This window comes from Malus sylvestris, chromosome 3 (assembly GCF_916048215.2).
Source record: "Malus sylvestris chromosome 3, drMalSylv7.2, whole genome shotgun sequence".
Classification (NCBI taxonomy): domain Eukaryota; kingdom Viridiplantae; phylum Streptophyta; class Magnoliopsida; order Rosales; family Rosaceae; genus Malus; species Malus sylvestris.
Genome location: NC_062262.1, coordinates 23,852,069 through 23,879,780, shown reverse-complemented (window position 1 = coordinate 23,879,780; position 27,712 = coordinate 23,852,069). Strand labels below are relative to the sequence as shown.

At 35.7% G+C, this 27,712-nt stretch overlaps 1 protein-coding gene and 2 long non-coding RNA genes across 12 annotated transcripts; all 3 read right to left on the bottom strand.

The window, feature by feature from the left end:
- Positions 1-289: 289 nt before the first annotated feature.
- Positions 290-3,342, bottom strand: LOC126614710 (uncharacterized). Of its 2 annotated transcripts, XR_007620494.1 has the most exons (4): positions 3,042-3,342; positions 2,616-2,731; positions 1,589-2,507; positions 290-1,454 (listed from the first exon to the last, which is right to left on the bottom strand). It is a non-coding gene; the product is annotated as an uncharacterized LOC126614710 (long non-coding RNA). The 2 variants fall into 2 exon arrangements; XR_007620493.1 differs by having other exon boundaries at positions 2,616-3,342.
- A 10-nt stretch (positions 3,343-3,352) lies between these two features.
- On the bottom strand, positions 3,353-6,958 carry LOC126614711 (uncharacterized). Of its 2 annotated transcripts, XR_007620496.1 has the most exons (5): positions 6,588-6,958; positions 6,377-6,507; positions 5,757-5,852; positions 5,537-5,634; positions 3,353-5,297 (listed from the first exon to the last, which is right to left on the bottom strand). It is a non-coding gene; the product is annotated as an uncharacterized LOC126614711 (long non-coding RNA). The 2 variants fall into 2 exon arrangements; XR_007620495.1 differs by having other exon boundaries at positions 6,377-6,958.
- Positions 6,959-17,691: 10,733 nt separating this feature from the next.
- On the bottom strand, positions 17,692-27,705 carry LOC126614689 (receptor kinase-like protein Xa21). 8 transcript variants are annotated; one of them, XM_050282340.1, is made up of 10 exons: positions 27,641-27,705; positions 27,440-27,532; positions 27,260-27,313; positions 27,039-27,109; positions 26,097-26,954; positions 21,281-21,778; positions 21,050-21,121; positions 20,373-20,732; positions 18,276-20,276; positions 17,692-18,179 (listed from the first exon to the last, which is right to left on the bottom strand). In XM_050282340.1, the coding sequence occupies exons 5-10, from the start codon at positions 26,146-26,148 to the stop codon at positions 17,809-17,811; spliced, it is 3,354 nt and encodes a 1,117-aa protein (XP_050138297.1). In that variant the 5' UTR covers positions 26,149-26,954; positions 27,039-27,109; positions 27,260-27,313; positions 27,440-27,532; positions 27,641-27,705; the 3' UTR covers positions 17,692-17,808. The 8 variants fall into 8 exon arrangements, with proteins under 8 accessions (XP_050138297.1, XP_050138302.1, XP_050138299.1 ...); XM_050282345.1 differs by having other exon boundaries at positions 26,104-26,954; XM_050282342.1 differs by having other exon boundaries at positions 26,097-26,190.
- Between the last annotated feature and the right edge of the window lie 7 nt (positions 27,706-27,712).

Here is a 27,712-nt window from a genome sequence, read left to right as displayed (position 1 = left end):
ACACATTTAAGTTGAATAAATTCAACACAATTATGAACAAACTAAGGGATACATAAGTGAATGAGATCGATAAAATAAGCAATTTTGCTTTTATATACATTCAAGTGAGTTGACCTATAAACACATTGTACAATGAGTGAGAACAAACTGAACGTCTTTGATTAGAAAGAGAAGGTTTCCAAAAAAGTTATGTTTCCTTAAGAAACAAAAGAAACATTTAGTTCACATATATAATATGTGTCATGCAGTGTAAACAGCCATTTCAACAGGTAATTAAAAATAGAAAGTGTTGAGGACTTGTTCAAGTAGCTAATTTTGTAACCACAACTTTTCAAAGGCAAAAATAAGCAGAAGGTTTGTTTCCATACAAAACTGAAGAAACAAATGCAAGCTGCAATTTACACATATTTTGCCCCTGCAGTTAAGACGACAAAATATATGCCTTGCAGTCTATGTACCTCACTTGTGCAACATATGCCTTAAACGGCAGTGTAGCACGTAAAATTACAAACTTGAAGCAACTAGAGAGCAGAAATTAAAATGTAAAGATATCCTCAAACTTGCAACATATTGTATGGAAGCTAACCGTAGAGGTTTGTGAAGCAAACTGCGGCATGAGTTGCAGTCAATTGAACAAAAATATAGTAGTTTAACTAAAAAAATGCATATAAACACATTTAAGTTGAATAAATTCAACACAATTATGAAAGGATACATGAGTGAATAAGGTCGATAAGATAAGCAGTTTTGCTTTTATATACATTCAAGTGAGCTAGCATACAAACACATTGTACAATGAGTGGGAAGAACCTGAACGTCTTTGATTAGAAAGATATGGTTTCCAAAAAAATTATGTTTCCTTAAGAAACAGAAGAAACATGTAGTTCACACAAATGTGTCCTGTAGTGTAGGCAACCATTTCAATAGGTAATGCCAAGAAAAGGAATTAAAATATTAGGCATATAAATGCAAAAAATAAATGCAAGCTTACAGAAACTTTGTTTTTGTACACTTTCTTCTCTCTTCAATGACAGTTTGTTTCTTATCTAGAAAAATAAAATGAGCAGGTCAATGATACTCACATGTGCAAAATGCTAATCCTATGGTCTAAAGCTAACTGAGTTTTTAAGTGTAAAATCTCTAATTTCACTGCATTTGGATTGATCACAGTTCGTGACTTGTTAAACTTGATATCTCCTTGTACATTTTGGGAACTTGACAGCTTAAAGAAGTGCTCATAAAAGCAAATTACACAATATCTACTAAAAAACTTAGAGAAGGGACTCAGTTAGTCAACAACCAGGTGCCTCACACTTAAATATTAAAGACCAAAGGGAGAAAACGAAGCCGAACTCTTAAAAATTCGTTGGCACACATGCTTCATTGGCTTAATTGAATGTACAATACAATAATTCGAACAATAGCTCAGAAACAGTGCTGAAATTCCATTAGCACTAATCACACACTGTTGGAACAGCCTCGGGTTCGAGACTTGGGAGCAGCCTCTCCATAAATGGGGGTAAGGCTACCCGACATTCACCTCTCCCAGACCCTGCGTAAAGCGGGAGCCTTGTGCACTGGGTACGACATTTTTACACACTGTTGGAACAGAGATCCTAGCAAAGCTACACCAATTAAATGACAGACTAAAAACCACAAACAGGAAAAAAGGAAAAACAAAGTTATCAGACAGCATGATTCAAATATAATTTTATTAGGGTTTGTAAAAGCACAACCCATCCAGCACTTCGAACACACCGTGGGATTTAAAGACCATAGAGTAACATGTTGGATTCATCACTTTTGAGAAGAGACAAACCTTTCGTTTAAGCTAACACAAATTACATATCAAAGGATAAGGAGTACGCTCTAAGAACAGACGGAAATAAAACAAACACAGAACAGACATAACTATCATACCAAGAAGCCCCCAGACACTTACTATTGGCTTTGATATCAGTTTTACAATCTGCCTTTGATATCAATTCCACAATTTGGAATTGATATCAATCATAAACCCCACAGGCTATTCATGTTTGAGAAGGCATCAGACATGCCCGTCAAAATCATTACCAAGCTTAGATACTTTCAGAGTACGTGAAGTGGGGTCACTTACATTCTGTATCAAAAAACCTGACAGACGCCAATGAAATTTTAATAGCGAAATTGAACCTAATTCATTAACTGTGGTTCGTGCATGGTCATGATGATATGAGGTGAATCGCTCTCTAAAATCAGATCTCGAAGAAACCTAACAGACGCCAACACCTAGGATGAATGAAACACATTTAAGTTGAATAAATTCAACACAATGCATAAATCGCCTTAAGATCTGCTAAACTGAAGTAACAAAATGACAAAACTATACAAATTACAGACCAGAAACAAAGCTATAGCTGACTGACCTTATGCCAAATCCCTCGAGCTCTCTTTCAATTAGACGCTTGTGAGTTATTGGCTTTATTGCATCAAGAACAATTAAAATGCAATTGCATGTCCTACCAGTGCTGATAACCAAAATATTGTTAGGAAAACAAACGGTATCAAAGTTTTCATCTGAAGCTATTTTGACTTTATGCACACTGAGATGAAGAACCAATATATATTAATTATACCTTTGGGATATTTGGGTGGTCAAGCTTATGCCAAACAGCAACCTCTTGCTGAAACGACGCCCGAAGAGCAACAGTTTCAGCTATCCTCCCCCCAATCCAATATCTTTAATTTTTCACTATAATATCAAGAATACATAAAGCCATGAGAACAATATTGATAAGAAAAATACAGGATAACCTACGGTTAGGGGTTCATTATTCAATCAAATAACACCGCTTTCTTTAGCTCAATCAAAAAATTTATGTATTTGTAAAATTGTACATACACCTAGGCAAACAGTCACATGTATTCTTTTTCTCCAATGAAATAAAACCCCCCCGAGTCTAATAACAATGAAAGTGATTGACCCCAAGAACCCCAAACAAAACAACTAAACATGCCAATCCTAAGAAAACAAAGCATATAAAAAACAGTTAACCACACACTTAAGCACATTTGCGTCTGCACAGTGGCCATTTATTAGGTCATAATACACATGAGTAAACCCTAAAACACAAAAATCAAAGTTACAAACTTTCAATACAAACCAATCGAGAATGAATTTATACCACACATTCTGGCATAAAAGAAAAGAAAAATCAATACTAATATTTGACTGCAAACAGATCTTGTGGGACTGCTACAAATAATATAAACCAGTAGATTTCCGTAATAAAATATAACCACAGATGAATGAAGGGAGATTAACTTAATATTTAGAAATAACCGTCAGTCCCTAGCTATTATGCATGCAGTGGGTTACTTTTCAGCAATCTTCTCAAGATTATTATTCCCCTTACCTAAGACAACAGTCAGAATAAACTTAATTTATATACAATGCAAGCCAAAAGAAGCAACAATTGGTATTCAACCTCACTTCCAGAAAATTACTCAAAAAACAATGAGATAAAGAGTTTCAAAAATATGATGCATATTTCAATCGAGCCTCATTAACAACAGAAAATACAGCAGCACAAAGCATAACAGAAACTTGGAAATGGAAAAGGAACCTGCAATTAGGTTTCTTCAGAAGCAAAAATGGCATTATGGAACCCAGAATCAGAGAGAATCACAGAGAGAGAGAGAGAGAGAGAGAAAGAGAGAGAGAGAGTGAAGTGAGCCGGTCTGAGCAAAAATAAAGATACTGAGCTTTAGAAAGTAGGAAAGGATGTTGTTACTATCCACTAATTGTATTGTTCCATTCAGTAAAGCAACCAATGCAGTTCTAGGCTCATAGTTCCTATTCACATTAACCCAAGAAAATTGAGCTTCAAACTGAAATTTAAAATCAACATTGACCCAAAATACAACTTCAAATCAAATTTAAAATTGATATTGGCCCAAGAAATAAAATTTGTTCCGCTTTAAACTCAGAAATTCGAAACCAACCCATCACCTAGAAAAGTACCAAACAACAAAAGAAAAGGAGGAGAAAGGAAGACACCACATTTTGCAACCCTTTGAGTTTTCGAAGTTTAAATCTTTCCTCTTCTGTTTCTTCAATGCTTAAAATTTTCACACTCAATGACTATTGTCTCCCATTCTTCTTTACTCGGCTTTAAAAATAATTTCCATAGAATAAATAAGCAACAATTTTCTATGAATAAAAAGAAGTGGTAAGAATTCTCCTTCAGAAAATTTAAAAAAAAAACAAAAAGAATGCTCACAATTTTGTCTGGCAAATACTCCAGCTTTGTATCTTCCTAACATAGGATCTATTCTTTTCCTGTAAGAAAGATTATTCTCTTGTTGCCCGTTGGAATATAAGGGAATGTATATTATTTTCACATGTGAAAATAACTCAAGTTTCTTACAATAAAAAGTAAAATTGTTTGCAGTGTGTCTTTGCGTACTAACAATGCGAACCCCAAGTGACAATGCAATTTCCCATTCTAAAGCGAAGGAAAAAGAAATGAAAAATTGAAGAAACCAGCCTTTTTGTTCAGTGTGATGGCTGACAATTTATCTAATGGGAATATGAATAATTGTGTTACTCAATACAAAGTGCAAATAAAAATTGAAGAAAGCACTTGAAGATGAAATGAAGTGTGGGAAAAAAAAAAACAAATGAAAATTGAAATTGAGATACATGAACAATGAAAATTGAAATTGAGATATACGAACATTCATTCTTAGAGATGGAAGGGGAGAGAACAAAAGATACTAATCAGCATATTGCCAACATATATCTCAGAAACCACCAGATTAATAGTAAGGTAGATTGTTAAAGCTGTTTGAGAAACTTTCGTCTACAATATTATGAAGGAATGCAAACTAAGTAATTGCTAGCTGAACGAAATTTTGGCAAGGATTTACAAAGTAACTCTATGAAATTCATCAATAAATCATCTATACAGACGCACATGTTCCTAGTCACAATGATTAAAATCTAAAACATTTATTCATGCATTCGTGCAGGGGAAAGAATGGACTCAGCCTGGTTTCTATCAAGTGTCAACAAAAGAACACAATTCAAGCTGCACAAAGCCAAATTAAATGCATAAGTGAGATAAAAATTGAACATACCGCATGATTGTCCTCAATCTTCATCAACTGTGAATCATGAATTATGGATATTATTCGGACCATGAATGTGTAAACCCTCCAATTACGGTTGGTAATCGGGTTCAAAATAATGTTTGTAGAAGTGTGCTGATTCCTTGAATAAAAAGCAGAGTCTGCACTATTCTCACTTTGTCACCCTAATCAATTAAGTCAAATAAGGAGCACATTCATCATCCATATCAGTCCATATAAAATACACAAACATTAAAAAAAAAAATTCAATCTTGACCATTTTTGCTATGCGAAACTGACGCTTAATTCTTTTTTAAGAAATTAGCATAATAATACACCAAATTTACTTGAATTTAGTCTCCAATTGAACAAAGGCCACAACGATATATGAATTGAATGAAAGTGGTATACAAAATCAACTCACATCATCACCACCCATCAAAGGAACACGGAATGTGGGGATCATCACAGCGGTTCCCAAGGCCAAAATGTAGTGTTGGAAACCCAAAGCTATTGTTTCCCCTGTTTTCAAAACAAAAAATGAGAACCAAATTGGGGAAATTTTAAAACCCAACAAAAAAGTCGAGATTTGGGGTTTGAGAAAAGATGAATAATAAACGAGAAAAGGGGAAAAATAAACATACCCCAAGAGGGATTTGAGTCAATGCCTTACTCTAAGCCTTGGAGTTGGTCCATTGCTGGATGGCTTATCTCTTCTGGTTTTGGAGCTGCCATGGTTTCTGCCCAAATCAAAACCCTTAATCTGCCTCTAAATCCAAAAGGGTTTTTACCAAATGAATCAAAGAACACTGATTTGAGAGAGAAATTCTCTCTGGGTTTTGTTCAATGAATACAAAAATGGAAGTTATTTTTACCAATTTAGAGAGAGAAAAAAAAGGAGATTAGAGTCTATGACAATGAAAAAAGCACAAAAGAGAAAAAGCTAATGGATCATGGAGGTAAAAGAGGACTGATGACCACACAACCCTCTCTCTTTCTGTCCCTCGAATTGCACTCTCCCTGTCACCGCGGCCCATTCCCTCAGAACCCTACCCCCAAAATCCCGCTCAACCCTCTAGTCCGAATTGGACTTTTGCTCTACCCCAAAAATATTTAAAATGTTCTTAAATGACTACTTTCAACTAAAAGAGTAGAACCAAATCAAAACCAACAACTTTCAACTAAATTGCACAAAGGAGTCAAAATTTAATTGCTATACAGAACTATCGGTTCAATCGAAAAAAATCAGAATTCGAGACCCTACCTCCTCCATTCTCTTAGAGCGAAGCCCTCCTCAGGCAGCATCTCCGACGGCGCTGGAAAAATCGGATCGTCGAACCCGCCAAACCCTTCATCAAAACCCTGACCGTTCGATTCGGGCCTCAAGTATCCCTACTGGTCGAAGCAGCAGTAGAAGAAGAATATGAGGAGGAAGACGATGGACGTTCATAATCGAAGAGTTCGATGGGATTTACCTTTGGATTCTTCGGCTTCCAGATGGAGTTTGCTTGTGTGTGGGCCTGCAACTTCGTTTGCAGGCGTGATGTTTCCATGGAATTTCTCTCGGGTTTACATAGATAGCAAAATGAGAGAGAAAGCTTTTGCAGAAGGGGAAGTGTGTTTTGTCGAGGTTTTGAGTTGTAGGTAGAGCTAACGAAGGGAGATGAGAGAGAGAAGTGGAGCGGCTAGGGTTTGAGTATGGAAGAGATGAAAAATGGAGAGAGCACCTGTTTTGGCTGAAGCATGGCTCACCGAACGAAGAATAAAGAGCGATGGCAATTTTGTAAATAACTCTCAAGTCACTGTTCATTTCTACAGTGCCATTTCCAACGCTTTCTTTAGACTAAAGTAACTAGGAAATAAACCCGCACGTTGCTCAACTGTTTCAGGCGTAACTGCATGAAGAAGACACATTTCAAGCGTAACTGCATAAATAAGACACAAAGTCAGTACTGCATTCTATGTCCAATAAGAATTTAATTGCCTTTCTATACCATGGAGTGGTGCCGAAAGATTATTTTATGGAGTTACTGATGAAAGATCTGGAAAATACTCAATGGTGTTTTTTGCAACAGGCGTGCAGCAACCAAAAGTAAGGTTATATTTCTATCTATTTAAATGGCTGCCATATTGTTGTTTTTATACATGTCTACGAATTATATAACATCCTATTAAATTTTTTTTTCTTTTCACTATTTCTAGTTCCTTGATGGGTTTCGTTCCTTCATGTTCTGTATTTCCAATTGCCTTAAGCTACTGCGGGATGGATGATGATTACAACACGTTTAAGTTGATGTCTTCTCATATTCGTGTAGAAGAATCATATTTGCAACATCGTTTGTCATTCTTGAAGAAAGAGGAAAATATTAGTTTTAAAAAAGGGAAAATTTCTAGTGCTCAGAGTTATATGTTGATGGGAACCACTGATCCAACAGGGACTCTAGAAAAGAATAAAGTTTGTGTTCTTCTGTATGTACAATTTATGCCATTTTTTTAATCTCTCCTGTTACACAATTAGTAGGATGAAACTGAATGTTCAAGTACTTGTTTAAGTAGCTAACTTCCGAAGCACAAATGTTCAAAGCAAAAAATATGCAAAAAGGTTGTTCCCATAAGAAACTGAAGAAACAGAAACAACATGCAGTTAACACTTTGTTTGCTCCTGCAGTTAAGATGGTTAAATATGTGTGTTGCAAGCTAGCCACTTGTTTTAGCATTAAGAAAAAACATTTCCGAAGCACAAATGTTAAAAGAAAAAAAAATGCAAAAGGATTGTTCCCATAAGAAACTGAAGAAACAGAAGCAATATGTAGTTCACAGTTCGTTTGCTTCCGCAGTTAAGATGGTTAAATATATGTCTTGCAAGCTAGCCACTTGTTTTACCACTTGGTTAAGCTTTGCTTTAAAAATTCGGGAGACTATATCAGGCCTGTCTTCAGGCCTACAACCAGGTTTATCACGTAGATCTTCAATAATTTCAGGCCATTTAGCATTGCAGGTGAAAGTAATAAATAAATCAGGATTTCCAAAGTGACGGCATATGGCCATGCATCCTGATAATTATTTATCATATATCTAACGCTGCCAGTAAACAAAGTTGGCAAGATGACTCTCTTGCCAACACCAGAACTGCTTGTATTTCCTGCTTTGAGTGCTTCATGAATTGTTTTAAGATTTTCTATTCTAAAAGAATCTTGATTTGCCCTAATAAAATCTAACTTATCTTCTTCAAGCGTGGCATATGCATCAACTAAATATTGTTGAAACAATCTACCACCTTTCAATAGGGTGTCATTTTGTCCTGGTCTATACTGAATTTGATAACCTAGAAACGCTCTCAGTGATACTCCCCCAGTTTTTGGTTTTTTCCCTTTATAATCCGGATTCCAAGGAAGGCCTTTCTTATACCCATCTTCACCGTAGGGGAAAAGAAGAGGATATTGTAGTGCCATGTACTTAGGATGTAACTTTGTGATTCTTTGTAGGCCATGCGTCCTATTCTCCACAATGATATCTCTTTCAGTGTGGAATTCGCCGATATCCCCAACTATCAAGCCACCTATCTCGTCACACGCCGGCAAATTATATTGTGCATCATGGTTAGCCTGTGCACCGTATAAACGCAAACGTAAATGACTTGTGGACCCTTCATCAATCATATCTCTAGCGAGCCTAAAAAGTTTAATGACCTCATTACACTCGTCTAGCATTTTAATGAGGCCATCAACAACATGATGGTCAAGTTTTTCAACCGTTTCTGATCCACTAAAACAACCAATACGATTACTGACTTCATTTTGAGTATCATGAATGTACAGTTGTGCAAATTTAGGATTTTCGCCCTCCAGAGGCAATAAAGAACCCATCAAATGATGCACTTGACCATTAATTTTAAAAACATAAGGACCCCGACCCTTGTTGATCGATGCATCGACTTTGGCTCCCATTGATGTTAATGCCATCATTGAATTATATGATCTAATATTTGTTTTAAATTGCAAGCTGTTTCGAGAATTTTTGGGATTCAACAAATCATCCAAATAAGGAGGGGTGGGTTTAACGCGTGGGAATTTTACTTTTTGACTCATGCAACACGTGGTGAACTGCAAGGTTGAAGATGAAGCATTCTTGGCGGACTGTTCTGCAGACCAAAACAGAGCACCGCAATATTGACATTGACAATTTCTTAAGCCAAAATCAACATATTCTGGATCAATCCCTATAAAAACAAAGATTAACAGAAGCATTCATCAAATCGACAACCTTAAGTTAACCGATGGAGGAAACTTAACTTTTGAAATTAGTAAGAATGAGAATAGAGTTATGTTGAAAGATTGCATACTTTTTTTTTTTTTTTGATAGTTGGCTTGTCCGGTTATTAGCTGGTTCAAGCCAGAATGATTGGTTTGAGCATGAATGGCTAACAAACTGTGCACATTGGCACGATCAGCAAGGAAAACCGGTACAGAAATCTGATGAGAACTTGTCCCAGGTTCGAAATGTGGGTTAAAAACACCACGGATGGGAATATTTTGTTTTAAAGCTGATGCAAATGTTTGGGGAGGGCTGTCTTGGTTGTTCAAAGATGTTGAAACATCATTATCTTGATCATCGTAAGCGGTGGGAACATCTTGCAACTCTGAATTATTGAGATCACCATCCGCAACAACCGCATCCAAATAGGCACGTTGAATTTCAACGGCCCTTCTAGGTCGCCTTATTCGTTTAGACATAAAACTATACAAAGTGGAAAAAAACAGAAACAGTAGTGGTTCACTCTTCAATAAAAGCAACACATGAACGAAAGAACCATCTAAACCAAATGAAATTAGCAGCGAACTATAACCCATTAAAGCAAGAGGTCATTGAAAACACAAACACATTCTAAACATAACAGTAAAAACACAATCATAATGAGATTAGATTAGAACAAAGAATAGAGAAACTTAATATGCGGCTGTCTTCTTGAACAGCGTTGTTTCCCGTTCAAATGGTAAAAGGTATGAATAAAGCATGCAACGATTGCTAAAAAAATAGCGATAAAGAAGACAAACATAAAGATCAAACAACAAAGCAACCATAAGGTCTCAAAAGAGCAAACAGAAATGAAGAAGGTAATGTTCCTTAAAGGTGCAGAAATCTAACCGATATAGAGACGGGATTGTAGCTGGGCACAAATCCTACTGAGCAGTAATGCAAGATTGTAACGATTAAAACAAAAGTTGTAGAACCTACAAAAAGGAAGAGAAAATATAAACGCATATATAATTGGAACGATATAGAGACGGGATTGTAGCTGGGCACAAATCCTACTTTAAAGAAATGACATGCATCAAAAGCCTTTAGGTTAGCAAAAGCTTTTAGGTTAGCAAAAAAAAAAAATGCATTGCTTGAAATAGAGATGATCAGGATTTAAAACGTTTAAATTTTGTCCTAGGTTGACTAATTAGATGCAAAAGTGAGACAGCATGAAGAATTTAACACCGAGAAAGACCAACAATACTAAAGCACAATCGAGCTAACAATAAAAAAAAGCATATAATGCAAAAGAATAACAACAGGGCAAAACACTTTTGGTTGATCTTACAACAGGCTAACATGGTAAGATAAATCACCAGATATTGCAACCATGACAAAGTCCGGAAGGCAAGATAATGGACTTTTGCTCTAGTTAAAAAAATATTAGCATGTGTTACAAGCAATGTAATGTTGTGATGTAGTTTCATTCTTTTTCACAAAGCTCTCAATTTGGACTCTTATGAAATGTTGAGTTTGATACAAATTATTAATGATAGAAATACTCTAGCATGTTTTGAGTTTAAGCGCATGACCTAACGATGCCAGCTCATCTATAGATTTACCAATTGTAATTAGTTTCATGACGCAGTTTTTATATACTTACACGAATAAAAACCGACAAAGCATGTAAAATCAAATTGATAGTAAAAGAATTAGGTAAATCTATTCAACAACTACTAATCAAATTGTAAAAGTGAGATATGCGTTTTTCTAGGTTTAATAAAAGCACCAAAGTCAAAGGTTTTTATATGCGTTATGAGAAAAATTCATTACGGCACAAAAAATCGTTGCTCAAAGTAAAGGCAAAAAAAAGCAAGAGCCACACAATTGATGCTCTTCATCATCGTGGGGTAAAACTCTAGCTAAAGAACATGCTGCATCTACTTGGGAGATAGGCAAGGCAGGAGAAGATACCACTCCAACATACGAACAAATACCGCTAGAGAAGATACCATATCTGTTTGGGGGAAAAGTGGAGAAGCCACCATTTCTGCCCGGGAGGCAAGTAAAGCAAGTGAAAATGATACACCAGCCGTGGTGATTTTGAACAATATGCTCTAGGATCAAATGATTCAGGTGTTGAATCCTCGTAAATGTTGATATGAGATCCATAGGCATTTGAATAGAACACTAATGGGGTGGGTCGTGTGGAATTATGATTTGTTTGTAGTACTATTTACAAATACAATGACACTTATAGACCCTCCGGCTATTTTTGAGTTCGTGTTGGTTTGTGTCCGTAGTCTGTAACGTATGCATTTATAGTTTAATCCATATATTTTCACATGCTGCTATATGCTCTGTTTTTAATAAAAAAATTAAATTTTAAAGATGGAGACATGCAACACGAAACCTACAATTGGATCTCGATCACAAAATGGCAAAAAAAAAAATCCTAATCTAAACATCTGTATACTAAAACCCCATTTAAGCAGCCATTAACATCTGATCCAGTACTTCAGCAACTCACTAACCCGCCATACCGTCATGTCTCATCCCCTCTCCACCACTGACTAAAAAAACTAAAGGTGCAATTGGATAGCAACGGCTTTAAAAGTGTAGAACCAACAAAGAAGCATCAGCTAAAAGATCCTTTCAACAACAACATAAATGGCATAAAAAATAAAAGGAGAGAAAACAAATCCCAGCACGATAAGGTTATTGCTAGGAAAAATCATTTATCAGTGAGATAGAAGTCTACCAAAAAGGTGCAAAAAAGAGTATGAACAACAGTTTATCCTTAAAAGAATATAAGGGTCAGCAAAATACATTTATCAGCAAGATAGAAGTTGACCAAAAAGGTGCAAAAAAGAGTATTAACAACAGTTTATCCTTAAAACGGTTAAAGGCTTATTTGTTTACATTATTGCCCTTATGACCGAACAAAAAAAGTTTACATTGCCCTTATCTTATCTAAAGACCCACCCCTTCTCTAGACATTTAAAACTCCAAAGGCCGTTGCGGCGGAGGCAAGCAAGAGCAACAAAACTCCAACCTTTTTCCAGCTAGCAAACCTGTGGATGCCATTGGAAAACCCCAAAAAGCGTTGTGAAAGTGTTTTATCCAGCGGAACTTTTTCTTTCGGCGGATTACTATGAGTTGCAGGTGGATACATAGTATGGACCACCAATTTGTTTCGGTTTGCACCCCTACCATAAACACGCAAACCCATCCTTGTTTTTTCTATTTTCACTGATTTCTTTGTACCAGGTCCCGGGGCAGTGTCAGAAAATCTCACTAATGTCCCTCGAATTTGTTCATCGATTCGAGCCTTAACCAGTTGCCTTAAATTTTTGACAAAAACTCCTCCTAGAATCTGTTGTTCTCTTCGATTGATCTCTTGTACCATTTTATTTACCCTGAATCAAAATTTAAATATAGCGTCAATATTTCTATTTTTTTTTAAGTATCTTTAAGCTTGTGAGTTGAAGAATAACACCATGAAAAACTTAACAACTCACATTAATAAAGTAAAAATATAAGATTACCAAAAGTTACATATAAATTAAAAAAAAACACAATCAAAAAGCATTTTGACAGTGTTTTAGATCAAATTTTGAAGTTTTAGCCGATAAAGAAAATACATAACTTAAGTATTTATGAGTTAATGATACTTGTAGTTTTAATGTTAATATCCATGAATTTTTCTGACATCTTAGTTGCATTCATGCATTGTTAAAAGGTTACTCATTTTCCCAAGTATAGAAGTTGTGATTTTTTTTTTTTTAAAATGTCTAGTTCGTTGAGAGAGCGCAGTTGTGAACAGCACATGTTAAAGAACTTCGGGAGGATGAGATAGTTCACTATTAGAAAACCTAACGAAAACACCAACCAACCAATAACAGAATGACAGACTGAATTGTACAAACAAAATTTAAAAAAAAACAAACAAACCATCCAACCTCTGGACAATGAGAGGATTACAAAGACAACCAAGAATGAGAGCAAAGCAGACAGCAGACAAATAACATAAAGCGATCGAACCAAACAGTTAATTAAAAAAGAATCATAAAGATAAGACGTCTGAAACGGAAAGAATGGGAAAAGACCATATTTAAGTTCAGGTGACATATGAAAGTCTTGATTCAAATGTGATTTAAATATAAGCAAAAGAATAGACGCATATCATTTGTATACACACACCACCATCTGCATAACCAACAACTTCGATGAATTTGCACAGAATTCCAAACTCTAACCCTAAACCACACCCACCTTCTAAAATCTCGAAATAATAGAATGAAAGTGGAAATTAAATTTCAAAAACCCTCATTTCCACATCACAACTAACCACTGCAACTATATATTTTGCAACCAGAAAAACGATAATAGTTTCTTATTTTATACGTGTATAAATCTCTTAGGAGAAATGGAGTTAAAATAATATAAATTAAATGAAAACTTGAACAAATATTTTAAACCAACGAAAGTTTTTTTTCACCCGCCAACACAGATTACATAGTAATGCATTAGCTAATTGTAACAATTGGGAAAAACCACTTAAACAACTCAAAAAATCAGTTTGGTCCAAAGCTATAACACAAATCCTAATTTGTTCTTTGCTGATGTTGCTAATTCTATGATCAAGATGGGGAATATTAGTCCTCTTATAGGTACAACCCAAAGTATGTAACGACCGGTGAGTGTGTGTGTGTGTATGTGTGTAGTGAAGCGTTCACTTGAGATGCTTAAGATAATATTCGAGCAAACTCTGGCCTCAAGGTTTTACTTACCTCAAACCTAGCCTTGATCTTCTCTTAATTCACTGTTTATTAACATGGCTAAAATCATTTTCATTTGCAAATGCAATATCATATTAAGTGTGCTGCTACGTCTACTCATATGTTCTATGTAGCATATGAATTCTACTCAATACCCTCACATTACAGCGAAAATTAATTGATATTATAAAGAAGTTGAGACTTTACCAAAGCAGCAAGGTAGTGGTTGCAAAATTCAGAGGTTAAAGCTTTCACTTTGTTTCGATTTGCAAAATACCAAAAAAGATATTTACAATCGAGGAAAGAAAACACATTTCGCTAAAGAATGCACTTCAGCCATTATCAAATTGTCAACCGAGCGAAACGCATAAAACCATACACATATACACAGCTGAATTCTATTCTTTTCAGCAGTTCCTGGTAAAAAAACCAAACCCCCTACAGAAAATCAACGAAAACAAACCCTGGTCGTATGACTCTTAGGCCTAGTCAAATGATCCTATTCCATATCCAAATGGGTTTTCTTAAAAAAACCAATCTCTCAGTTATCCTTTTCACAGATAATGTATACCCAGAAAAATAAAAAGCAAAATTAATGTATTTCAGAAATGGACATCGGGTCGATGTTGAACCTTTAAAATCTGTAAACCCAGCGAATCAAATGAGTAAAGAAAAAGAAATCGAAATCCTACTGTTCTGAATTCATTCTTCTGTTTGCTAATCTAAAGATGAAGGGAAAGTTATCATAATTTCACTATGCAAGATTTCGCTATGCCAGATTTCATTTGCAGGCACCAAAACACGGGCAAAATTAAAGTTGGGGTCTTCATACTCTATTGGGTATCTAAAGTCAAGTGAAAGCTCGGAAATAACCAAACCAACATCCAATTTAGCACACATCTAAGAAAAGCTTAAGCAAGAAAATATATCCAACTGCTCAATCAATAATCAAACACGGTAATACAATCATTGAAAAAATTTCAATCATTTATCAAAATTGAATTAATAAAATTGAATGTTGGGGTCAAAATAAAAAAAAATTAATTTAATTATAGTTAACTAATCAAGGTAAAGATTAATCAAAAAGCTTGAAAGTCTCATATCTAAAATTACACCTCAGGCTGCAAGTAGAATCAAAACCATGGAAGATCAAAACCACTAACCTTAAACACAGAGGTCTTCGTATGCTTCAAAGAAAAGTCACCAACTCGAAAAAACCCGATCTCCTAAAATCGAAAACAAAATCATATTAACCATCATCACCCAGAATCCAAAGCTCAACAGCTTGAATCAACGTTCGAATCATATATGACATCTTGTTTTAATTTCCATACATGAGTTCATTACATGCACAAATGCAGTGTTTGGTGTGTGAGAAAAACAAAAGAAAACCCTTTTGAAAAGGTTTTCTTTCATTGAACAGAAAGATGAAAGTAACATTTCACCACGACTATGTTAATTGAATACAAAATTATTTTTGTGATTATTAATTTAGTATGGATAAGGATTAAGGGTGGCCAGTACATGCAAACTTTCAAGCATGACTTTGTTGTCGGAGAGGTTATGTCATGGAACCAAGTTTTAGTTTTATAGATTATGCCATGCAACCAAGTTTTAGAAATACGTTAATCACACAAAAAAAATAAAAAAATCTAACCTGTTCTCAACCTTGGGCCTAGTGCTATATCGTTTCAACATTCAAAAAATATCGGCAAGGATCTGAGTCGGAACATAAGTGCTTAGAAACTCTCTATTGGTAGTAAGTTTTTGCGACGCTAAGTTGAAGGCCTAACTCTTGTTTAGTGCTGCATCATTTAGATAATCGTAGACCTAGTGTAAAAATTATTAAAAAAAAGAGAGGGATTTTCTCCCTGATTGTTGTGATAAGAATCACTCAAAGACAATAGGAACCACTCCAATTCATAATAGCATTTCACTGAGTTCAATACTGTAATGGAAAAACGCAAGAATATAGAAACATAAAGTGAGGAAGCACACTTGCTATATTTCATGAAACCTCGCACAAAGTTACAGTTTTCAATCTAAAATGTTCCCAGATAAAAGAATCCAACAACCTAGTTTAGAAAAGAGCAAAACTTTCCTAGCATTATCTCAAATTTCCTACCGAATTTATCAGGCATCGTCTCTAAATCAAAATATAGAAGCAACCAGGAAATAAAACGACATCAAAAAAGAGCCCACCAATTTAATGAAGAATTCTCCAAAACTCATAACTACCACTCTACCCTCTCCACAGCCATGAGCTTCCCTATTAGATGATAGGTTTGAGTTCGACCCTGAGGAGTTCAGTATTGAGAAGGGCAAGTGGGTGTTCAAAACCAAGATTTTAAAAAGCAATCTATCAACAGATGAGCAAAACAATAACTAAAAGAGCCTTCTAACACCCTTATCACATAAATACAGAAGCAACAAAGTATGGAGAAACAATCTAGTAACAGAAATACATAAGCAACCAAGATTTGCAAAAACAATCTATCAACAGAGGAGCAAAACAACAACTAAAACAGCCTTCTAACACCCTTATCACAAAAATATAGAAGCAACAAAGTATGGAGAAACAACCTAGTAACAGAGAGATATTCAAAGGATGTAAAGCAGAAAGGAACCTCAGTTTGATTTGTTGAGAAGGAAACAGGAGCAAAGCATGAAGAAACACAGAAATGAGCACAGTGTAACTCCCAAAGTTATAAAGACACAAACCTGACTCTAACAGTGCACGAAACAGTGCACTAACCAGATTGATCTTCCTAACACCCAACTAAACGGGCTATAAAATTCCTTTACAACTTGATTGAAACAATAAAATGTTAATCACAGTTTTAACAAAGCAAATGGCAAACCAAACAATAAACAATGATTTAAAAACAGTGTTTGAGCTGTTGAATCAGAGTACAAAACCTCTAAATATCCCTGCCACTCAATCAAATCATGCTTTCTGCCCTCTCTGTCTCACTCTCCATCCTTCTTTAAAAACATTGGACAAAATCCATAAATCTCTCCCACAACCCCAGAAACTGCATGCAACCATGTCTTCCCCATTAATTGTTGCGGAAATGGCATCCAGCTGGAACCAAAATCCCGAAAGGAACCCTACCCCTAGCCCTCCCCACTCGCCTCGCCGTCTCTCTGCGCACCCTTTGTTGTCGACCCTTAAAACCAAACTCTCAGGCACCCCTACCCTTGATTCGCTCATCCTACCCCTCTCTCTCTCCTCCCGTCTTTCCCCACATCCCGTTTGAAACGCACGACTCTTCCCTCTCTCCTCTTCTCTCACCCACGACTCTTCCATCTCTACTCTACTCTCTGCCATTCTGCAAGCTACACTGGATGACTCACGACATTCACCTCACCTCATTCCTATCCCTACCGAAACCAACCAAATAAAACCCAGCAGCCACAGGCCAAACCAGCAAAAGGCCATCTGCCCAAACCCAAAAAAAATCCCCCAGGCCGAACCCAAAACTTCCACAAAGCCCACTCATTAAACCAATGGTATGGTTGTAATTAAACTGAAATTCAGGTGCATGAACAGTAAGGAACAGTGCCAATTGCAATGCTTTCTTTAGACTAAAGTAATTTGAGAAAATAATGTAGTCTTTGCAGATTGAAAACAACAATCAGAAAATGGATCCGAAAATATAAAGAACAAAAAGAACTAAGAGTTCACTCCTCCACAGTCCTTCAAATACTTAGTCTTGATTTTGGTGAGTGTGATTGCGGCATCTTTCATGTTAATCCTCTCTCCCGGCAATGCTGCAGAGCAAGCTAAAGCTAATCTCATAACGGAGGATAAGCAATCCCTCCTGCTCACGAAATCACCATCTTCCTCCGCCCCCAGTATATCGGCATCCACAACTTCACCTATTGCAGCATCTGGAAATAATGAATCTGCAATCCATTGCTTTAAGTCCATTTCCCCAACAAACATCTCGTTTGTTGGCTTCCTTTTTGTGAATGTCTCCATGAGTACAATACCAAAACTATACACATCCCCTCTTGTCGAAACGCTTCCTTCCATCCCATACTCTGCAAAATTTGTATGTGAATTTAGTTATATATGATAAAAAGAAAATTATAACTCCTAATAAGACCAACATATACAAAATTGAGAAAATACATCACCTGGAGCCATATATCCAACTGTGGCTAGGGTCATTGTTTCTGTCATCGAATCTCCACCGCTGATGAGTCTTGCAATGCCAAAATCAGCAACATGTGCAACCATATCATCATCTAGTAGTATATTGCTTGGTTTCACGTCACAATGAACGATAGGTATCGAGTAACCATGATGAAGATATTCTAGTGCCAATGCAACATCTTTCATTATGTCTAACCTCTGCAGGATAGTCATGGAGCGGTTTGGAGAAAACAACCACTTTTCGAGGCTTCCATTAGGCATCAATTGAAGTATCAGGGCTTTGAAATCAAGTTCATCGCAGCAACTTATGATTTTAATAAGATTCCGGTGACGGATGTTGCTTAGCATTTCACATTCCTTATCAAAACTCTTGAATGCCCCTTCTAGCTGTAAATTGAAAACCTTGACGGCGGTATCTATCCCGTCTGAAAGTGTTCCTCTGTAGACTGAGCCAAAACCCCCCGTGCCTAGTAAGTTACTCTCATGAAATCCATTTGTTGCCCTTACAAGTTCTAGGCGCGAAACTCTTCTCCAAAGAACTTGATGTAGCGAGGCAGTTTCTCTAACAACTTCGACATTCCTTTTCTTGCATAGTATCATAATCAATGCAGCGGCCGCTAGGAGTATTACTGATATGACCCCTGAGATGATATATTTAGCTTTCCTCCAATTTGGCTTAACTTTTGTTCTATTTTTGCACAGTGGAACATGGAGTCGGGAAGCACCGCAGAGTGCACCGTTTGAGACAAATGAATCAGCAGAGAAGTTTCCGAAAGGCCCGCCGGTTGGAATTTCTCCTTGGAGTTTGTTGAAAGACAAATTCAGATGCTTGAGATACAAGAGTGCTTCCAATGACTTTGGGATCTCTCCGGATAGATTGTTTTTGGACAAATCCAAGAATTCTAGGCTTAGCAAGGTTTTAAATGAACTGGGAATAGGGCCTTCTAAATAATTGTTTGCCAAGGACATATTAATCGTATTTTGAAGACCACCAATGCTACCGGGAATGTTTCCGGAGAAATGGTTATTTGATAAATATATATCCACCACATCTTTCAACTTTCCGATGTCTTCTGAGAGTGGTCCAACTAGAGAATTGGATGACAAGTCTAGTTGCAATATATGGTTGAGTTCCCACAAGGAAGATGGTATTTTAGAAGTTAACAAATTGGACCCTAACGATAGACTTCTTAGAGCTACTGACAAAGTACCCAAGCAGGAAGGAATAGAACCAGAGAGCCGATTACCACCCAAAAATAACTCAGCTAGGTTGTTTAGTTGACAGAGTTCATACGGGATATGTCCTTGCAGTTCGTTATCATTCAAATACAAACCTTGGAGATTTTGTAGCCTTTGTATTGAAGTTGGAATTGCTCCGCTCAATTGATTGTTTCCCAGGTGTAGCGACATCAAGCTGCTCAAGTTGCCAATATCAACAGGAATCTTACCCTTGATGTTGGAAGAGCTTAAACCAACATATAAGAGTGACGTAGAGAGATTCCCGCGAGAAGCTGGAATCGTGGTGTTTAGTGGATTTTCTGACAAGCCTAAATCTGTCAAATTTCTAAGATTAAACAAGCAAGAGAGAGTGCTTGCTGCTTGTGCAGCAGAAGCATCAATCGTCAAATTATTCGAGTCCAAGTCAAGGTACTCGAGGTTTTTCAAGGAACAGAGTGTGATAGGAAGAAACCCGGTAAATGAGTTTTCGCTCATTTCTAAATCCCAGAGCTTGGAAGCATTAGAGAGGCTAGGGAGAAGTCCGGCCACGAGGTTATTTTGGGCTACATGAAGGATTTCTAGGTTCGGAACGTTAAGACCTATGTTTGCTGGGAGGCTACCTGAGAGGTGATTAAAAGAAAGCCCTATTTTTCTTATCGTGGAGAGATTGAAGAGTTTGGACGGGATGACACCATTGAGATTATTACCCTCCAGTGCCAAAATCTCTAACTGTGGAAGATCACCAATCTCATCCGGTATTGTACCTGTCACAATTTCAGCATGTTTGCATTAACTTTGTAACTTCAGATTAAATAAAAACTAAAAACGAAATGATTGTAAAAAGCCCCTAAATTTATTACCTTCTAAATTATTTTCGTTAAGAAAAATCTTGCTTAAGTAGGTCAAATTGCCAAGACTTTTGGGTATGCTTCCACGGAAATTGTTATACTCAAGTGTGAATTTACGAAGCTCTTTGCATTGCCACAGTTTGGAGGGAATACGACCGTCAAACTGGTTTTGACCCAAATTAATTCGTTGAACACTCGAAAGATGCTCACATATATTGTCCGGAAGACTGCCACTCATGCTGTTCCCAAATAGAGCCAAAATAGACAAAGAAGATATGTTGAGGACAGGCACAAAAGCAGAGCCTTTTAGGGCATTGTACTGCACATACAACTCCTCTAGCTGACCTAAACTGCCTATCTCGTTCGGAAGTTCTATAAAATCAATCCATGTATATTGTTAAAATCATGTATACATAGGAGCAGCTTCTTAGTGGGAATCCCGTTGTACCGTAGCAAAAGTGGGATACATTCTAAGGACCATGTGCTCACTATGTAGGACCTTTTTTTTGCTCTAGAATACGAGGGTCTTACACGGTAAATATACGATCCTACGATAGTCCTCTCATCTCATTTTTTGCCGAAGTTGAACAAGATCCCAGCTAAGAAGGGGCGTGTGTATATATGTGTGTGTGCGTGTGTGTGTGTGTGTGTGTGTGTGTGTGTAACAAAACCCAAGTCATACAGTATACCTTCGAACTTGTTGTCGTCAAGGTATATGCCCTTCACCATTGTTAAGTTGCCGATTTCTCTGGGTATGCTACCTGTTAAATATGTGCATGCGTGCCAACAAAAAAGAAGGGAAAAAAACAAACGAGATGATTGTTATACATTTTATAATATAGATGTTAAAATGTAACAAAGATGTTAAATGTAATGAAGCAAGCAACACTAATTTATATGCCTAGTACGTACGTACGTACCTGATAGTTGGTTACTGCTCAGATCAATTATTTCGAGTGCAGATAAGTTGAAGATAGCAGCGGGTATGAAACCAGAGAAGCCATTACCCAACAATTTGAAGGTTTGAAGTTTAGGGAAGGACCCAAACCACGAAGGAATGGTTCCCATAAAGTTGTTGTTTTGAGAGTTAATCGCCTTCAACCGGCGCAAACGAGACAATTCTTGGGGTAGGGGACCATGAAAACTATTATTCTCAAGGCCCAACTCAACGAGAAATGAGAGGTTGCCTAGGTGCGGAGGAATAACCCCGGCAAGACCCATGTACGAGAGATTTAAAGCCGTGACTCTGTGGTGGCGAGCGCTGCAAGTAACGCCAACCCAGTTGCAAATGTCGGAATTGGAGGCAAAGGACCAGTTGGCAGTCAAGATGTTTTGAGGGTCACTAGTGATGTGAGCTTTGAAAGCAAGAAGCGCAGACTGATCTGTGCTGAAATTGGTATGAGCTATTGCTAATGCACCTGCAGTTAAGTAATTAGCCATAATCACCATAAAGATATAACACAAGCAGTAGTGTATCATCGACAACATTTTCGACAATAGGAAATGACTTCTCTCCTCCGTTTATACACACTATGTATATGCTCTCCTTAATTGCAGTAGTTTTTGTCTTTCGGCTTTAATTCAAGAGAAAACTTGAACTCATTACATTCAAATAATATAGCCAAACAAGTTGGTGTTACCAAGACTTAATGCACGACTTAGACTTGCCCGGCTTCGACGTTGAAGTAAGGAGGACTTAGACCTAACTTATTCCACTAAAGTTCCACTGTCTGGTGTGCACTAATTGCTCTACCAACTTAAACTTTATTTGATCCCATATAATCCCTCTCTACACCCAACTTAAACTTTAAATGTGAATTATCTTTTATACCTTATTACTTAATTACCATTAAGTACAAGCTGAAATTAATAAAACTAAAATTTATTAATAAACCCACAACCAATAATCAAACCCTAACATAGAGAAAAACAAGCTCTTTTTGAACATGATCAAACTAAAGTATGAATCGATTTATCCAAGTTTGATTTCAATTTTTTTTTAGGATTTAGGACAAAATCAGCGCCTTTTCCAAAGTATAATTACCAGTAGAACATATATGGGATTTTAAATTTTTAAGTCTGGCTACTTGTGTGAATGTCACGCTTTCTTTTCGTTTCATTCGTGAAGGGTGGAGGCCATACTGTGCTTGTAGTTTTGATGGCAGTGCATAGCAGCAATATAGTGACAGTCTTGAATTTGAAGGTGTTGAGTTCCTTCTATCTGGTGAAACAAATGTATAGTCTCCAAAAGCTTCCCCTTCTTCCTCTTGTTTCAATCATTATTATTTTTTCATAATTTAATTCGGTTGTTGGATGTTGAAAATATTTTAATTTCATGAAAATATAGGAACGTGAGGTTCAAGCAGGCATAGAAAATATGCCTTCATTTTTAGAGGTGAATTTTTTTTCTCTTGATTATCAAAACATAATCTTGTTTTGATTATGAGATTATTAGGTACCGTTATAGTCATGTAATGTGTGCCTTTACTTCGCTGCAAATTGGTGTAGGCATTGGAAGGCTATTACCCCTCAGCTGGTGAGACTTCATGAAATGCTTAGAGTGGAACACAGAGTATGAGATAATCTTCGTCTCCTTCAACTGTGATGAGGAAAAATTCAATGAACACTTCAAGTGAATGTTGTGGCTGGCAGTGTCATTCGATGCTAATCTTTCACAAAAGATTGAGTGATGTGTACCGCTTAGAAGGAGTGGCAGAATATTGATTTTGAGTTTTTATTTTCTAAATGGATGTAAAGATAAATTTATAGAAAACTTCATTTTAATCCTTAAAAAAGATTAGTGTTAGACTATAACCTTGTGTAAGATTAAAATCCAATTTTAGTCCCTACTACATTTAATCATCTCATTTATTAGTTATATTTTGATTTTTTTTTATCTTTTTATTTTTATTTTAATGTATTAATCACATTTAAATTTAATTTTTATTTCATTCATCATAATATATTTTAATATCTACATTTAGGCAACTAATTTTTTTTTATAATATATATTCCGATAACAATTTTGTATGCTTCATTTAGGTACATTAATACATTTGAATATTTCGGTATATCCATCGATACAAACATATAGGTACATTAATTCAATATAATGTATTTCGGTACGTACATTTTGGTACACATATTTGAGTATTGACTTTTAGGTACATTAATTCAATATACTATATTTTGGTACATACATTTCAGCATTGACATTTAGGTACATTAATTCAATATAATACATTTCGGTACATACATTTAGGTTCAATATAATATATTTCGGTATAATCATATAGGTACAAATATTTTGGTGCAAAAAAAGTCAATTTTATATATTTTAGCAGAGTCATTTCTGTACACTTATGTATTTATATATTTTTGTATCACAAATTTCTTTTAATATTTCTCATTTATGTTCATTTATAATTAAAGAACTAAATATGTGCATATTAATAAAATTAAAATTTAATGTTGAGAGATTAAATAAAAATACACATTAAATAACAAAAATGAATATAAATTTTGATAAAACCTGCACTTCAAGGGATTAAATTGAATATGTAATCTAGCACCTGGTTTTTTTTTTTTTAATTTTAATCTTTTGCAAGGACTAATGTTGAAAAACCCCATAAAATATATATTGAATTGGGTTTGTGAGGGTAGTTTAGGTAGTAAATTGGGTCTAAAAAGATATTGGTAGTTTAATTAAAAGTAATAATTTTAGTAGCCCACCCACCAAATAATTCATGATTCCGCAATTACTACCAACTCCACTAATTGCTTGCTCTACCATCAGCACTTATTGTTCCACCACCTATCAGCACTAATTGCTCCACTAATGTAGGCAAATGATTACATTACAAGAAACCCAAAACTGATACTTTCTTAATAATATGCGCTGCTAGCCGACGAGTTCTATCCATTTTGTGCACATAGTTCGAGATGCGCATATGTGGAATCGTAGTCTTCTGTTCACACTTGACACACCTCGACTCAGAATATCCATCTGGATTCCGAATCGAACTGTGATGGCCAACACCAAGAAGGTGACGAAGTCAGAGAGTATAGTGATGTGAAAAATGTGAATAAATTTACAACTAAAAATGCCTAAATGTACGAGTGCCCTTGTGAGCGGGAATGAACTCATTCCACATGTGATGTCAAAGCATAAGTAAAGTACAATAAAGGTAGGATAAGAATTATACCATCGAAGGTAATCACCTATTCCAAAGTTTGCCAAGAATCCTCGTCGACACGAAAGTTCAGCTACTAAAACCTAGAGGGGCGAAAAACAAAAGTGGGCCTAAAAAATAAGCTTTGTAAAAACTTTTTCGAAAACATAATAACCCCTTTCCGTAAAACAAGTATAGTTTTCAAAATATACATACTACGTATAGTATGAAAATACTTATCGTAGCTTGCAATATCTCGCAAATTTAATAAGTCACAATATTTTGTAAATAAATGCCTAAGGTTCAGTATTATGTAACCTCGCATAAACTAACATATCATAACGAGTGCTCATCGACACACGAGTTCATGCAGAGATATTCTGACATGCACAAGACATGATTTACACTATAGTATTACAATCACGTGAAGACAGGCGCTTTGCGCATCACATACGAGTCCTAATTGCCTATAGAAATTTAGGACATAACTGGCACCTACAATGGATCCAAAGTGAATGTATGGTGCAATGTGAACATACACGTGAAAGACTGGCCCTGGTCCGGATGAGTACTAACACCAGTACAGCACACGATGACCAGATAACGTAAATAAAATTATATAGTGGTAAATCAATAATTCACGTCACCATAACACCATTCATGACCATAAATATAATTAAGGCATCAATAATAATACGCATACCAGTACATCCCGTAGGACGTAGCATAACTTCATAATTTCTATCAATGCGCTAAATCTTATAAACGTCACACTAATCTTGGCAAATTGTAGAAAACTCTTTAGGAAATGTATAATTGGAAACTAACAATTATATATATTATATAAAAGAAAAGACGCACTCACTGATACTCGCGAGATCGTAGCTGCTCAAACTAGAAAACCCGGAGTCTCTGGTGGTAATTGCACCTTTTTTTTAATGTTTTTGTTTTTTCTTTAATCTAATTCTTTTCTGAGAAATGAAACAATGAATATTACGGATAATACGGGAAGTTCATTAACAAATGCATCGATTATATTTTCCAGAAACCGAAATGCATTAACTCAAGGGAGTTGTTTTTTGCCACACGTCAAATGCTTATTAGTGGTGAATATGTGTCCACTTTTTACTAGAAATTGTACCCTCGTGTTGCTGCGGGATGGAAAACTGTATGAAAAATTATGCAACTTTATTATCTCCATAAGACAAATGCAACAGAAGTAAATTTTTTATAATTAGATAATAGAATAAAAAAATATCAATGTGGCAAAGTAAATGTAAGTGGTGAGAGAAGCTATCCTAATTATAACCCTATTCATTTTTATTCAACACAGACTTGAACAAAGACGCAATCATTTCTACTTTGGTGATTGAGCATGAACTTTAGCTCGGTAATTAGAAACTGAGGCCATTTCCTCGAACTGGCTACCGACAAAATCTCCAACTTAAAAAAACATATGATATGATACACAACAAACTTTCTAGGTGACACCAAATAAATGTTGCTATTCCGGACACAATAGTGTAATATTACGGAATAGAATATGATTTAAAAAAGGAGTTACCGCTAACCCATTGTCTGTCTTCCTTTCGAGTATTCCTTCCCAAAGTTCCCATACTATGTTCTCAAACTGCTGCTCTTTCCAATTTCTATAACATCTTTAAAATTCATTTAAAAAAATAGATACATAAATAAAGACGCTTAAAAGCAGGTAAGTAAACATTTTAATGAAGAGGAAATGAAGAAGTAGAACCAACTAAGCCACAGTCCAACTTTCACAATTTAACATTAGACTTCCTGAGGTTTGCAGAGACAAAATCTGAAATAATTTACCAAATTAATAAGCCATCAGTTGGACTATGGCGGTAATCATAGCATATATTACCACCACATTAAACCGAACATTTGTAAACAAAATATGCAACGCGAATAAGCTCACAGAAAAACCTACCAAAAACAGCAAGATGTCATTTAATTGTGAAATAAAACAATAATACTATAACAATAAGTTATTGAAGACCCATATCTATTTATTTCACCCAAAATGATTAGAAAGAAAATTTATGTGCAAAAAAATCACTAACCTAAAAAATTCAACCCCTAACATTACTGGAATTAATTGATGTGAAAAAAAATAAAAAACTGAAAATTGAGAATTGGGTTTTAGGATTTTACCGATAAATCATTGGAGTAGTGACAAACTCCTATGCTTCCTCTTCCTCTTTCTCTAATTAAATTTTAGTTTTCTATTGAAGTGGTGTTCAGTTTAAATAAATGAAAATAAATGTCAAAAAGGAAGATTGCTTGTTCGATGTTGTGCCTTGCTTTCCATTCGGATCCTTCTCTTTCTCCTCCTTGGAGACTCTGATTCGAGTAAAATCAAACATGTTTTGTAGAGTTTGAAAACCCGCAGCTTGAATGTCTAAAAGAATGTCCATATCCATTACTTATAAAATAATTTTCAAAGTACAAAAAAAAAAAAATATATCTTTTGTATGCCTATTACCTTGGCTGGACCCAAAATAGATTGAAAATTTAATTTTGACAGATAATTTTCTTGCTGAAAAACTTTGTGATCTGCAAAACCAAATAACATTTTTCAACAAAAAAGAACTAATTTAACAAAGCAAATACAGTATACAAAAACAGCTATTCAATTTAGCTTCATTTAGAATACAGGAAGTCCATTCAAAACGACCAAAAGGATAAAAATATAGAAGAACCAACCTTTTTGAAATGGTTCCATCGTACGTTCAATAACTTTAGAATGAACCAAATTATCTGAAATAAAAACAAACTCCATTAACTAAATCAGAAGAAAACCAATACAGATTAACAGAGAAAAATGCATTCACACACATGCATAATACAATACATGCATATACAATATAATATTAAATGACATACCTTGATGGCCTGTGGATATGTGACCTTGTTTCTAGAAGAAGAGCAGAAGGAAACAGTTCTAACGATGTGGTAGTACAAACTTCTGAGTGGGAACTGAAATTAGAAAAATGTAAATTTCAAACCATTTAGAAGTCCCAAATCACAAAAGCCCCAAATTTAAACAAATTAAAGCCACCTGGATGTACAACCCGAAGAACTCACCGGAAAGCCCTAGCTTCTCTGCCTAAAAAATTCCTTTAAATCAAACCGAAAAATCTGAAGATGGTTACCTGA